The sequence below is a fragment of the Aspergillus wentii genome, assembly GCF_001890725.1.
Source record: "Aspergillus wentii DTO 134E9 unplaced genomic scaffold ASPWEscaffold_1, whole genome shotgun sequence".
NCBI lineage: Eukaryota > Fungi > Ascomycota > Eurotiomycetes > Eurotiales > Aspergillaceae > Aspergillus > Aspergillus wentii.
The window spans coordinates 1,423,370-1,435,763 of NW_024467832.1; the positions used below are offsets into that span (position 1 = coordinate 1,423,370).

At 49.5% G+C, this 12,394-nt stretch overlaps 5 protein-coding genes across 5 annotated transcripts; 3 read left to right on the forward strand and 2 right to left on the reverse strand.

Moving 5' to 3' along the window:
- The first annotated feature begins 56 nt into the window (after positions 1–56).
- ASPWEDRAFT_33959 (putative tubulin-specific chaperone) lies at positions 57–2,169 on the forward strand. The gene is made up of 4 exons (XM_040833897.1): positions 57–262; positions 343–760; positions 814–904; positions 966–2,169. The coding sequence occupies exons 1-4, from the start codon at positions 91–93 to the stop codon at positions 2,067–2,069; spliced, it is 1,785 nt and encodes a 594-aa protein (XP_040694219.1). The 5' UTR covers positions 57–90; the 3' UTR covers positions 2,070–2,169.
- A 237-nt stretch (positions 2,170–2,406) lies between these two features.
- Positions 2,407–3,337, forward strand: ASPWEDRAFT_99240 (putative formin binding protein; the record flags this gene model as incomplete). Its single annotated transcript, XM_040839649.1, has 2 exons — positions 2,407–2,430; positions 2,492–3,337. 2 exons carry the CDS (start codon positions 2,407–2,409, stop codon positions 3,335–3,337), a joined length of 870 nt encoding a protein of 289 aa, XP_040694220.1.
- Positions 3,338–5,728: 2,391 nt separating this feature from the next.
- Positions 5,729–7,896, forward strand: ASPWEDRAFT_33961 (putative C6 finger domain protein). Its single transcript, XM_040833898.1, has 3 exons — positions 5,729–5,914; positions 6,186–6,582; positions 6,654–7,896. Exons 1-3 carry the CDS (start codon positions 5,744–5,746, stop codon positions 7,517–7,519), a joined length of 1,434 nt encoding a protein of 477 aa, XP_040694221.1. The 5' UTR covers positions 5,729–5,743; the 3' UTR covers positions 7,520–7,896.
- Positions 7,897–7,946: 50 nt separating this feature from the next.
- ASPWEDRAFT_33962 (D-mandelate dehydrogenase-like dehydrogenase) lies at positions 7,947–9,869 on the reverse strand. The gene is made up of 6 exons (XM_040833899.1): positions 9,557–9,869; positions 9,350–9,422; positions 9,073–9,287; positions 8,589–8,998; positions 8,281–8,520; positions 7,947–8,215 (listed from the first exon to the last, which is right to left on the reverse strand). The coding sequence occupies exons 2-6, from the start codon at positions 9,400–9,402 to the stop codon at positions 8,117–8,119; spliced, it is 1,017 nt and encodes a 338-aa protein (XP_040694222.1). The 5' UTR covers positions 9,403–9,422; positions 9,557–9,869; the 3' UTR covers positions 7,947–8,116.
- Positions 9,870–10,173: 304 nt separating this feature from the next.
- Positions 10,174–12,317, reverse strand: ASPWEDRAFT_22714 (putative cell cycle control protein (Cwf19); the record flags this gene model as incomplete). Its single annotated transcript, XM_040832373.1, has 2 exons — positions 10,174–10,995; positions 11,049–12,317. The coding sequence occupies 2 exons, from the start codon at positions 12,315–12,317 to the stop codon at positions 10,174–10,176; spliced, it is 2,091 nt and encodes a 696-aa protein (XP_040694223.1).
- Between the last annotated feature and the right edge of the window lie 77 nt (positions 12,318–12,394).

Sequence of the window (12,394 nt, forward strand, 5' to 3'; positions counted from 1 at the left end):
TCATCCAGACCGGCTCGCTATTGGAGGATGCGAGCTTAATTCAATCAACAATGCTGCAACACATATATCGCTGGAAATTTACTTGGAATAATGGATTCTAAATTCTATATTAATCAGCGATTATCATACGATGGTCACTTATGCAACGTCCGCTACGTGGGAAGTGTCCAAGGCACCGCAGGCGAATGGTTGGGTGTGGAATGGGACGACCCGACACGAGGGAAGCACTCTGGAGAGCATAAAGGAGTGAGATATTTCAAATGTACTGCATCCCTCCACGAGAAAAAATCTCGTAGTCAATTACATCTTATTGAATCCAATTTGCTCATACATGGTCAATAGGCAAGAGCAAACAGTCCACGGCTGGGTCATTTGTGCGTCCATCTCGACCGACAGACCAACCTCGAGGCTTCCTCGAGGCACTGCATGAGAAATACGCCTTGGAATTTGAACAAGGCGATCTCGCCCAGCAAGATTTAATTGAAATCAGCGGCAAAGTTGTAGAGGAAGTTGGCTTCGACAAGATCCGGAAGAAGCTTGCAGAGCTGCATGAGCTGAAGATCGTGATTCTGGATGGATTCTGTATCGCTGGCATTCTTGCTCATGAAGATGAAGAGCAACGAGATGGCGCCTGTAAGGAGATCGGCCGGACTTGTCCCAAAATCACCGAGCTTGATCTCAGCCGGAACTTACTGACTCGCTGGGTTGATGTAATGGATATATGCGGTCAACTCAAGCAGCTCAAGCAGTTGAAGTTGATGTAAGCCATACTCCAGCTTACATGGAAAGAATATGAGAGCTGACATTCGATAGTGGAAACCGGCTTGGGCCTGTTGAGGAAGGGTTGAGATTCGAAGGAATAACTGACCTTCACATTGATGAAACTCTTCTTTCTTGGGATGAGGTATGATAAAAGAAATTCTGCTCACGTTGCCATACTAGCCTGCTGATAGACTATGGTCTAGATATCTGCCTTGACATACCAGTTTCCATCACTTAATTCATTATCGGCTTCCGCAAACCAGATCTCGACGATCTCGACGCCGATATCAGAAACCATCACCAAACTTGTAATTGGCGATAACGAAATATCCTCGTTGTCTTCACTTAAACATCTTACAGCACTTCCTAAACTTGAGCGTCTTTCTCTAAGAGGGAGCTGCATCAGCACAGTCTATGAAGCTGGTGTAGCTCATGGCCCTATCCAATTCCCACAGAGTCTCAAGTTCGTCGACATATCTTGCAACCTAATCAACTCATGGTCTTTTATAAATGAAATTCCTGCAGCATTCCCTGGTTTAAAAAGTCTTCGGATATCTGGCAATCCCCTTTTCGACCAGCCCGTGGGCCCTTCGGCCATCACGAATCTCCCAGAGAAGCCAATGACGGTGGACGAAGCATACATGCTGACCCTCGCCCGGTTGTCTTCTCTACAACTTCTCAACTACGGTAAGATCTCTCTGCAAGATCGAAGCAATGGAGAACTGTATTATCTTTCTCTCATTGCCAAGGAGCTTTCCGCACACCCAGAGGCTGCAGAACGGGAAATTCTAGCAGCCCATCCCCGTTACAAGGAGCTTTGTGAGACATATGGAGAGCCTATTATTAAGAGAGCATCCGGCCCGACCAAGAATGGTGCTTCGGTGAACCCGCGATCTGTTGCGGCTCGATTAATGAAGATGGAATTCCACTTGCCATTAGCATCGTCTTCTGACGGTCGCCCTCAAGAAGGAGAGACTGTTAAAGTGAAAGAGATCCCTCAATCTTTTAATACATACCAAGTCAAGGCTATTGTCTCGCGACTGTTCGGGCTCATACCTTTCGAATTCAAACTTATCTGGGAGACAGATGAGCTTGATCCAGTGAGCAAAGAAAATAAAGATGATGAAGAATGGGACAGCGATGACGACGGCAATGAGGTTCAATCGAGTACTATCGCCAGTGCAGAAGCCGGCGCCCAGTTCGTGAAAAGAGAAGTGGAACTTATAGATTCCACAAGAGATATTGGTTTCTGGTTTCAAGGTGATCTTCTCGAGGCGAAGATCAGAATAGAAGTAACGCCTCGTTGATGTGGGATTTATGTTTATTGAATGAATCACGATGAGCTATGTCAATTCAAGATATTTACCCCTGATAATGTAGAACATAGAAATAATATTTACAAAAAAAAAAAAAAAAAAAACACACACACACACTTGTTTAATCTATCAAAACTGTTCCGTCAATATTTCAGGTAAATATAGTTCCTGAAGCTGCAGAGAACGTGACTGCTGCTTCGGGATTAGATCCGATCGCGCTGTCGGAGCTTCGACTGGACTGCACGTCCACACGATCGCAATCAACCCATTAATATCAGCCATCGCCAGTCGTTGAACCCTATCCGTGCTATAATTTACACGGTCCGTCATGGCGGAGTATTGGAAATCAGCTGTGAGTGGTCCTTTGATACAGCAGCAAACCCTTCAAACCTTATGCACTAATAATGACCTAGGCCAGATACTGGTGCAAGCAATGCAAAGTGTATATTCGCGATACCGCCTTCGAAAAGTCCCAACATGAAGCGAGCGGAAAACATCAGGGAAACCTGAAGCGGTTCCTACGAGAAATCCACCGCGACAATGAGCGACAGCAAAGGGATTCCCAGAGAGCAGAAAATGAGGTCGAAAGGTTAAGACGAACCGTCGCGGGATCTTCTGGCGGGAAGGGCGGGGATGAGGCACCCTGGAAACGTGCTCCAGCGCCTAAACAAGAGGCACGGCCGGCTTCTATGGATGAGAGGAAGAAACAAATGGCGCAGTTGGCGGAAATGGGCGTTTCTATCCCGGACGAGTTCCGTGGCGATATGGCCTTATCGGGAGAATGGCAGACGGTTTCTGAGAGGGTTATTGGAGGAGAAGATACGGGAAAGCTGGGGAACTCTATGGGGGTACGCAAGCGGAAGCATGATGGCGATGAGGATGAGGAGGAGCAGGAGGCCAAGGCCGAGGCCGAAAGGTTCGTTAGCAAGGGTTGGGGCTCGAGGACACGACTCTACCCTGGTGCACATGATGATCAAGATCTGGATTCTCTTCTCGAATCTACCAAGGATATAAAGAAGCCCAAAACTTCAGATGCGGCTCCTGAAGAGGGCACTAAAGATCCCGGCCATCCAGTTAAACGTGAAGAGGACGATACAACGGTCTCAGCAGAGGCGGATAAACCACCAGAAGTGAAGAAAGAAGAGCAAGAACCTTCTGAAGCGGCGCCATCCTCGATTCCTGCCACAAAGGGCGAGTCTGAAGATGCAGCACCAGGGGTTGTCTTCAAAAAACGGAAGCCGAAAGCCATGAGGAAATAGCTGAGCAGCTGGTCGCTATTATCAACCTTTCACATCATTTTGCAGAAGTATCTTCATGAATGTCACGCTGGGGTGTTCTCTATTGCCTTGAGCAATATATACGCTGATCATGCTTGATGCTTGATGCTTGATTAATAGCACCGTCAGATGGCATGATCACTGCTGAGACGCGCTTGAAAAGGGGTCCCATAAGGTGTAGGACGCCAGATGAAGCTTACAATGACTGCAACTGCTACTACGATGCCTTATCTGCGAAATATCCAGAGGGCGTCGATCCCTCACTGAAGCAAGCCTCGTGGACATACTTGACCCCAAGGAAGAGGCGACACAACGTCGACCAAGACACAGAGTTTCTCGGAAACGCGAGAATATCAGACTGAATTAATATTGTCTGATTTATTTAGAAGAATTAGAAAAGAATACTCTTTCTAAGGTGGTTAATCTGTACAGTACTAGGTAGTGAGCTGCGCTGTGATAACGTCTTTTTCCCCAGACGATATCATCTTCAAGATTTAAATAGTATTGAGTATAATTAAAAAAAAGACGAAGAAAATTATCAATGATATTAATTATTATTGTTATTATTGTTATGGTGGCAGCAGTGTTGCCTTGCCACTGCCATCTTTTCTCTCCCGTTCTCAACTTCACACTGTCAAAGTCTGGGGTTCTTCTTTTCAGGTGGTCCGGACCTCTCACCAGTCTAATTCCTGTCGCGCAACAAAACCTCGTCGCAACCATCTTCACCCACCACCCAAATGCGGAGACTGCCTGGTCGTCCCGAATTGAGAGTTTTGGTGGAATAACGATTTGGCTCGCTTGTTTTCGCTTATCTAGACCAGGTACTTGGTAAGTAAACGAGAGCTTCGACTCCTCTTCTTGCCTGTCTGCCTTGTCCCCTACTCGCTCCCTCCCCTCTCTCGTCGTCGTCGTGAACCCTTCGGGAAAAATACGTCCTAGATTCGAAAGTCATTGCTTTTCCGTCTGGATTCGCCGCGCCCATTGAAAAAACTTCATCGTCTGCCTTGATTTGTCCGGAGATGTCGCCCAAAAAAATGAATCTGCATCTCCGCGTCGGTTGCTCCGTGCTCTGCGGGATTGGGCTGGGTCTGGACGATCGCGTTCAACCTCCATCCTGAGGCAAATGCATAGTCTTCGCGGAATGATCATGCCGTCAGGAGTTGATATTTATATCTGGATGGCTTGAATATGCATGCTTGCTGAGCTGTCAGTTTCCGTGGAGATCCACATGCGCCCGCTGCTGCAATGCGAAGACAAACCTTGGAGATATGAGCCACCATCTTGGAGAATCAGGGCGCTGCGCAAGGCAGATGGAGTTAATGTTCATTCTATGATACTCCTCTTTGTCACTAGATAAAGATTGCTTTGCTTCTACACAAGCACCGCGTTTTTCACAGGCAATTTTGGTTTTGATCGATTGACTAACAGGCTTTGATGTCTTACAGAACCAGATTTGATGAAGATCAACTCCACGAACTTTGATCCGATGCAAAATCCTGCAATTCCTTGATAAGATTCTCGAGCATTTACGGAAGCCTTTCTTTGATCCCATCGCGGTGTTGCGACCGACCAGAACCGAACTCAAAATCTTTTTTTTCGGGACACCTTCCGTTCGACCATCACGGACCCGAGAAGGATAATCTAGCTGTTGATATGGCGGAAACAACTGAACCAGGCAACTCGCCTGGCGAGACAAAGCCGCCGGCTGAACCGGCCAATCCGCCAGCGCCAGAGATGGACAATTCTGCGATAGACACGAGCCTGCCATCGGTGGATACCTCACTCCCTCCTATAGACACGACGTTGCCAGCAATGGACACTTCGCTTCCTCCTATAGACTCCAACATACCAACTATGGACTCGTCCCTACCGCCGATGGACTCGACTGTCCCATCTCTGCCCCCGATCGACACATCTTTGCCGCCCATTGATACTACATTACCTACGACAGAGACAAGTCTCTCATTTCCAGACACACACCCAACCGATGCGGACACTAAACCGTCAATCCCTGAAGGCATTGGGCAAGAAACCCCTGGATCTGCGCCACCGGCATCTTCATACACCCCGACTCCTACCTATCAACCGCCTTCCAATGGGTATCAATATTCCCAGCAGCATCATGTCCAGCAGCAGCAACCGCCGCAGCAACAGCATCCCGGTCAGCAGCCACATCAACAACAACAGCCCCAACAGCAACCGCACCCGCAACAATACCAGCAGCAGAATCACGAGATGTACCACCACCCCCAGGCTGGTTCTGCGCCAATGAACTCGATGCAGACTATGGACCACCATCAGCAGGGTCAGCCTGGACACGTTCAACAGGCCCCCATAGGATCTCCTCTACCTTCGACCATGCCCCCGATGGCGTCTGTGGGCCAATACATGACGGGGTATCCCACCAATGTCGCGCAAATGGGAATGAGTCCGAATGCTCAGATGCGCTACCAGCTCCCTGGCGATCCGAACAAAATGCTGTCGGGCGGTAGGCACAAGAAGGAAGTAAAGCGCAGGACAAAGACGGGATGTCTGACCTGTCGAAAGCGACGAATCAAGGTATGTGTCGATCTTCCGTTTGTATAAAAAAATATCAGGGTTTGGACGCGGGGGATGCGGGCGGCTCGCTTGTGCTGCAGCCAAAACCACCTCCGTTCGGCTCGCTCCCAGCCCACCGCAAACCCCGCTATTATTCTCGCCATCGCTTGCTGTCGCCCACTGTTGCTCCCCGCTCAGCAGCTGCCCTCGAATTTTTGTTTTACCCTATTTTGTCGCTCTCCATCACTCTCTGGCCTTTCTTTTTCTAACCATGCATTGGTGTTCTTTCTAGTGTGACGAAGGACATCCCGTGTGCAGAAACTGCGTTAAAAGTAAACGCGAATGTTTAGGTTACGACCCTGTATTCAGGCCACAACCGACGACACCTTCTGCTATCCAGCCAGCTCCTAATCCTCCTCCTTCCCTGGTCGTCAATCCTCAAGATCCCTCCTATCCTTCTGCGCCTCCTGGGTACATGCCCGCAGCCTCTCAACCTTTTGCTCCGTCTCTGTCGCCCACCACTTCCACCGAACAGTTCGACTACGGGGCAGCCATAGATCCTGCGCTGGAGGGAAACGCTTCCAACATGGCCGCCGTGCAGAATGCAACTGCTGAGGGAAACTTGCAGCCCCCGGTCAATACTGCGACAACCGGAACTGCTACCCCGTCAGAGTCTGCTAGCTTCAGAGGTGTGTTATGAAATTTTTTTATTGTTTACATCTTGCACTCTTCCAAGTTTTGGCGCTAACCAAACGTCCAGTCAAACAAGTCCAGGTCAATGATCTTCTTGCCTTGAGAGGCATCCCCCCTCCGCCACCTCATCCCATCACCTCCCTGCAGCCCGGTCGTCTCGAGGAGATCCAGGCCGTCTTCCTTGCTACATACGCCCCCGCCATTGACAAGTTCCTCGAGACCCGATGGTTCCAAGAGAAGGCGCTGACCCATCTCATGGGCAATGCGCAGCTCATGGCCGAGTACTCCGCCTTGATCGACGCTTTCAACGATCGGAACCTTAGTGACCCTAACGTTATCGCCCGGTTGGAGAGCTTTGAAGCGTCAGTGGTCTGGAGCTCGATGACACTCTGTCGCCATGTGATGAGCGTATCAAATGGGACACATGGGCAAGACTACGATCTCCTTGTTGCCTCGACTCGACTTGACGTGATTGAGTCCCTGATTACCGGAGAACACCTGGACTCGAATCCCTTGGCACAATTCGCCGCTCGGGAGCCCTCCTCCAACCCACCATCTCTTCCCGACCAGCTCTTGCAGAGGGCATTGGATTTCTGGAGTGCCCTCGGCCACTTCCTGACCCTTCACGACAACGAAGCTAGTTCCGCCAAGGAAATCGATGATACTTTGGCCCGCTGCCGAACATTGTTGGATACGTTCGAAAACCGAGACGTCATCTATTCCATTGCTATTGCCCGCCATGTTGGACAACGCTGGGCCGACTTCCCCCGCAGTCTCCCCCAACCCGTTACCACGAATGAGAAGGATGCGGGGGCCAAGCTCTATGTTGCGCAAAAGTTCCTTGAGCAAGAAGCCAGCGGCAAAGGTACCACGCAAGTGATCAAGCGGATATGCGGTATGGTCGTTCGCTCCTGGATCGTATCGCGCGAGTAATGCTGGTCGCATCCAACGATTTTCTATTTGCATCTTGTAACAAAAAAGCGGTTTGGTGGAATATTTTGTTTCTTTCCCTTTCTTTATGTTTTGACTAAATGTCATCTCTTTTTTGTCTCATTCCATGTGGCTCCATGTTTTTATCCCCCGCTTTCCCATTCACATGGTTTTATTGGTTTATGGGGAGGACATCATGGCAAAGGAGTTTCGTTTTGATTTCTCAATATCCAATACTTTCTGGAGCTGGGACTTGGCAGCACTACGGCGTTCCGGGTGCTTTTCCCATAGTCTTAACTATTTCTTTCTTTCCATTTTACAGATGTTTTCGCATATCTTTTTCTTACGCTTCTGATGTCATCCTTGCCAATTATGGAGAATGAGATAACGAACAGAAAATGGAAAATAATTCAATCGACTTTTTTCATGGTCAATGTATGTACTTAGTCTTGTAGAAGGAATAAGCGATTCGCATTTGTTCGATCGAATGAAGTCTATGTATATATCTTTTATCCTATGTATATGGGTATTCCCCCATGATACTGAATAACCAAGGCCCTTGAGAAAAGAAACTATATCCAAGCATAACAAGAAGGTTCGTTACAGATTAGCCTGTTCAGGGACAGGCGACTTGAGCTTTCCGGCTTCAAGAGCAAGACGCACGTTTTCAATTGCCCATTCTTCCATGGCAGTTTGGGTCTGATTAGAGTCAACCATGTTAGCTATCCCCTATCTGGCTGGTTTATCAGGGGATTGAAACTCACCTCACTTGTCCAGGTACCCATGTGCGGAACAAGCATCACATTCGGGTTGCGGACCAAACCGGGGTGGACCTTAGGCTCCTCCTCGAAGACGTCGAGACCGGCTGAGTAGACCTTACCGCTGTCAAGGGCTTGGACTAGGGCGTCTTCATCGATGACGGCGCCTCGTGCGGTGTTGACGATAACGACGCCGTCTTTCATCTTGCTAAATTCGTTTTTGCTGATGATGTGGCGGGTGTTTTTCTGGTAAAGTAGATCAGTAAGATTATACCGTTGTCAGAAACTAGGAGGGTAGAAAAATGAAGACATACGTTCAATGGCAAGTTCAGACTGATCACATCACTGGTCGACAACAACTCATCAAAGGTCACGTATTGTGCTCCAGCAGCCAAGTCCTCACTCAACTGCCGACGGTTGTGGTAGATGACCTTCATGCCAAACGCCTCGGCCTTCTTCTTGAGATTCCGTCCAATGCCACCCATGCCCAAAACACCCAAGACTTTGCCCTCGGGATCGTGTCCGAGAATGGGTGCCGGCTGACCGCGCCACTTGCCCTCACGCAGGGCCTGCATACCGGTGTTGAAGTTACGCAAAGCCCCGATAATCAGGAACATGTTCACGTCGGCTGTTGCGTCGTCCACGGCTGTGGGGACGTTGGAAACGCGAATTGGGGGGTTACGGGCACTGCAGGCGTGGACATCCACTTGGTCATACCCGGCTCCTGGATGAGTGTTACTTGAGGGTCCATATCCAATTGGAAGTAAGTCAAAAGGCAGGAGAGACACCACCACATACCACAGTGTGCAAGGAAGCGCAAAGAGCTAGGGAGTGCATTCACCACCTCTTCATCGACCAGACCCGTGATGCTGGCCGAGTTAAAAGTACGGTACGCAGCCACCACGCCGTCGAACTTGCCATCGCGACATTCCTGCAGGAACTCTGCGCGATTGGTTGCGGTGGGTGTAACCAACTGTGCGAGATCGCCCAGTGATTCCCAGGACTTGTGTGCGCTGGAGCATGAAGTTGCTGGTTAGTCTGGTTTGTGGAGGTGGATACGAGCGTGTTGACGTACTGGTCGATGTTTCCAAGGAGGAGAATCTTGGGAGTAGTAGCGTCGGAACCCATTGTGAAATTCTTTGGCTATTCTATGAAGGATTAGAATCTGAAGAAGATATATACCCTCAAAACAAGAGCATCCAATGACTCAGAAGCGAAGACGGCGGGAATTATACCGAGCGATAAGAGGGGGACGGGAGCGCGAGCCGAGATATATACGTACACAAAGAGATAGAGCCTTAAAGGAACGGATATCCCCGAGAAGAAGAGAGGAGAGAGAAGACACGACAAGAAATGAGATCCCCAGGAATTAGTTTAGTGCCAGAAAGAGGAAGAAGATTGCGAACGAAGCGTTGTCCGGCTGAGAAAGAAAGAGAACGACTGCCCCACATTCTGATATCGCCATCTTTTTTCCCTCTGGCTGCTTCTTCCCCGCACTTGTCGCGATAGTCGCGTTGGGTGTCTTCGTATTGATGATTCACGATGGATGTGAGACGGATACTCTTCTCGGTCGAGTCAATTCTCTCTGGTTTCTTGTTTCTTGTATACAGAAGCACGTTGAAGCCAACGGAATCTTATCGACTGGAATGCGGGGGAGGGAATGGCTGCATGGCAGCAAACTTGAATGCGACGGATTCATTCTAGAAGAATAAGAAATACTGATGTCGCTAGAGATGAAAAGTTTCATATGAAAATAAACAGTTCTAACAATGGATAATTTTTCCAGTGGTGTTGTGCCTTGTATTTGCATGTAAACCCATTGCGCAAACTCCTCAAAACATGTAACAAAGTATAGAAAAAGAAATACCTAAAACATCAATTGTACAGTATTCATTGTCATCACCCTTCGACCAGCACTCGAGTCCAGTCAAACTTCCTCCATCGCTTTTTGAACCCATCAACTCGTCGATCACCACCCCGGTTCCAACGTCCCTGTCGTCGGATGACATCTGGGGCCACATCCAGCATACCCCCAATGACCTCCCGCGCAAATAGATCGCCGCGTGGCCATCTATGTTCATCTTCGACTACATGCCCCAGTCCACCATCCAACTCAAACCAGACGTGGAAATAAGGCATCTCCTTCACCAGCATTCGACGGAAAGCCGACCGGCCCAGGCCCTGCCTTGACTTGGCCAGTGTGTCAATCAGCTTGCGGTGCTGTGACCATTCAGAGTCTGCAGAGAGAATGGCCTCTTTAAAGAACGCAGGCGAGGTCTCTCCTAGGCTGTATGGCAGTGGCACAACTTCCATAGCTGCGTGTTTCTTACGCTGGAGTTGGGCAGCATTCTCGTAGAAGATCACGTCGCGGCCCTGGTCGTGATACATGCGGGTCAGGCTCTTCATGAAGTTCCGAATCTCCTCCCATTCATCATCATCGCATTCCATGAGGTTTGTTCGGTGCTGAGTGGGGACAATGGTGGCACATCCCTCGTTCAGTTCGGGCTCAGTGGGAAGAGTCAAGAAGACACGAGTTGCGAGAGACACGATTGGGGCGACGGGGGGCGTGTTGGTATCTTCGTGGTGACAAAGAGGGCAATTGTCCAGTATCCGGTTCATCTTCTTGAATTCATTGACAGTAACATTCTTGATGTCAATCTCGGATCGGTGCACCCGCTTAGCCAGTTTGGAGGCATTGTCGTCCATGTACTCCAATTCATTCTGGAAACAGTGTTAGAGAAGAATTAAAAGATATAGGGCAGTAAACCACTCACCTCGAATTTAGAATCCTTTGCAATCCTGTCAGCAAGTCGTTGGCCCTCTCCTCCAGCTTGCCCACGGGTTCGACGTTCTTCTTGAACCATATCCTCAATGCTCATGTCTTGGTTTTCTTCCACCTTTCCTCTTTCGCGGCCTCTCTTGGTTTCAACCTGCTTGACTTCATTTCTCTTTCCAGCAAGCATTCGATTGTCCATCACTCCAAGCACCACGACGTCGGATTCCTTGCGGTTGGCCATCGCTGCTGCCGCCGCATTGTAACGCTCCTCAATCTCGCCCGCGTCGGCTGATCCCTTGAGTTTAGCTTTCATCATCTGGGCCTTTAGTCGATTGAGGGCTGTCAGGTCAAGATGTTGCGTAGTATTGGGAGGAGGGACAGTCTCCATTGGTTTTCCCTGGCCTTGTGCTTCATGCTCCTTTGCTGGGTCCCGGATATGTTCGTGGGAGTCTCTCTTCACACCCTGATCTAGCTTTCTTTCTTGAAACAGCTGTCCGGTAGGTTTTTCTTTGCCAACGTAGCCTTCGCCATACCTTTCGCGGCGATCCAGCTCTGCTTCCTCTTCCCGCGCATCATCGAATGAGCGAAGATCACCGAATCTTTCGACGGCAATCTCCTCCACTGGCCTCCCACTTTCTTCTGACTCTCGGTAAGCAGCTCTGAGCTTCGTCATCCGCCACTGGGAGCCTGTGTCGCCAATAGTATAATCCACTTCATGCTGAGCCGGCTCTTCTTCAATATCGTCGATTGATTTTCCTTCATTCAAATCCCGTAGATGGTCGTTCAGCTCTCTGTTGTGAATTTTGAGCTCAAAGCCCGCCTGGAGCATTTTGGGCTGCGATGCTTCTTGTAAGCGCGTCGTATCGCGTCGCTGAACGTAGTCGATGTCCAGTGCAGAGGGAGCTTCCATCCAGGAATCCCGCTGCAAGCGACTAGGCTCCTCTTGGACTATCTCTTTTGCAGGAGCAGAGGATTTCGATTCCTCATCTCTGCTCTCATGTCGGTGTCGGCGTTTATGGCCTCGGTCGTCGGCATGGTCAGTGGAATGGCGCGATCGCTTGTGTCTGTGCCCATTTTCATCGCTGTGTCTGGATTCATGGTGTCTGTCGTGTCTTCGTTCTCTGGATCTGGAGGAATGGCGACGGTGGTGACGATGGTGTCTGGAGCTGCGGTCTCGATCGTGATCCCGATGCCTTTCCCTGTCGCTCTTCTCGCGTCGTCTGTCCCGGTCCTCTGTCAGGGACTTTTCAAAATCTTCCAATGTCATGATTTCCCTTTTGCTTTGCGGCGTTTGGGTTGGGAGTATTCCGTGAAGCTGTCAGAGAAAAAAGGGCAAAAACACCG

Coding starts and splice junctions, on each gene's coding strand:
- ASPWEDRAFT_33959 (XM_040833897.1), top strand. CDS start 91: ATGGATTCTAAATTCTATATTAATCAGCGATTATCATACGATGGTCAC. Junction 761..813: donor CTCAAGCAGTTGAAGTTGAT/GTAAGCCATACT, acceptor GACATTCGATAG/TGGAAACCGGCTTGGGCCTG. Junction 905..965: donor CTCTTCTTTCTTGGGATGAG/GTATGATAAAAG, acceptor ACTATGGTCTAG/ATATCTGCCTTGACATACCA.
- ASPWEDRAFT_33961 (XM_040833898.1), top strand. CDS start 5,744: ATGACGGGGTATCCCACCAATGTCGCGCAAATGGGAATGAGTCCGAAT. Junction 5,915..6,185: donor GTCGAAAGCGACGAATCAAG/GTATGTGTCGAT, acceptor TGTTCTTTCTAG/TGTGACGAAGGACATCCCGT. Junction 6,583..6,653: donor AGAGTCTGCTAGCTTCAGAG/GTGTGTTATGAA, acceptor CCAAACGTCCAG/TCAAACAAGTCCAGGTCAAT.
- ASPWEDRAFT_33962 (XM_040833899.1), bottom strand. CDS start 9,402: ATGGGTTCCGACGCTACTACTCCCAAGATTCTCCTCCTTGGAAACATC. Junction 8,999..9,072: donor GCGCTTCCTTGCACACTGTG/GTATGTGGTGGT, acceptor ACACTCATCCAG/GAGCCGGGTATGACCAAGTG. Junction 8,216..8,280: donor TGGGTACCTGGACAAGTGAG/GTGAGTTTCAAT, acceptor GACTCTAATCAG/ACCCAAACTGCCATGGAAGA.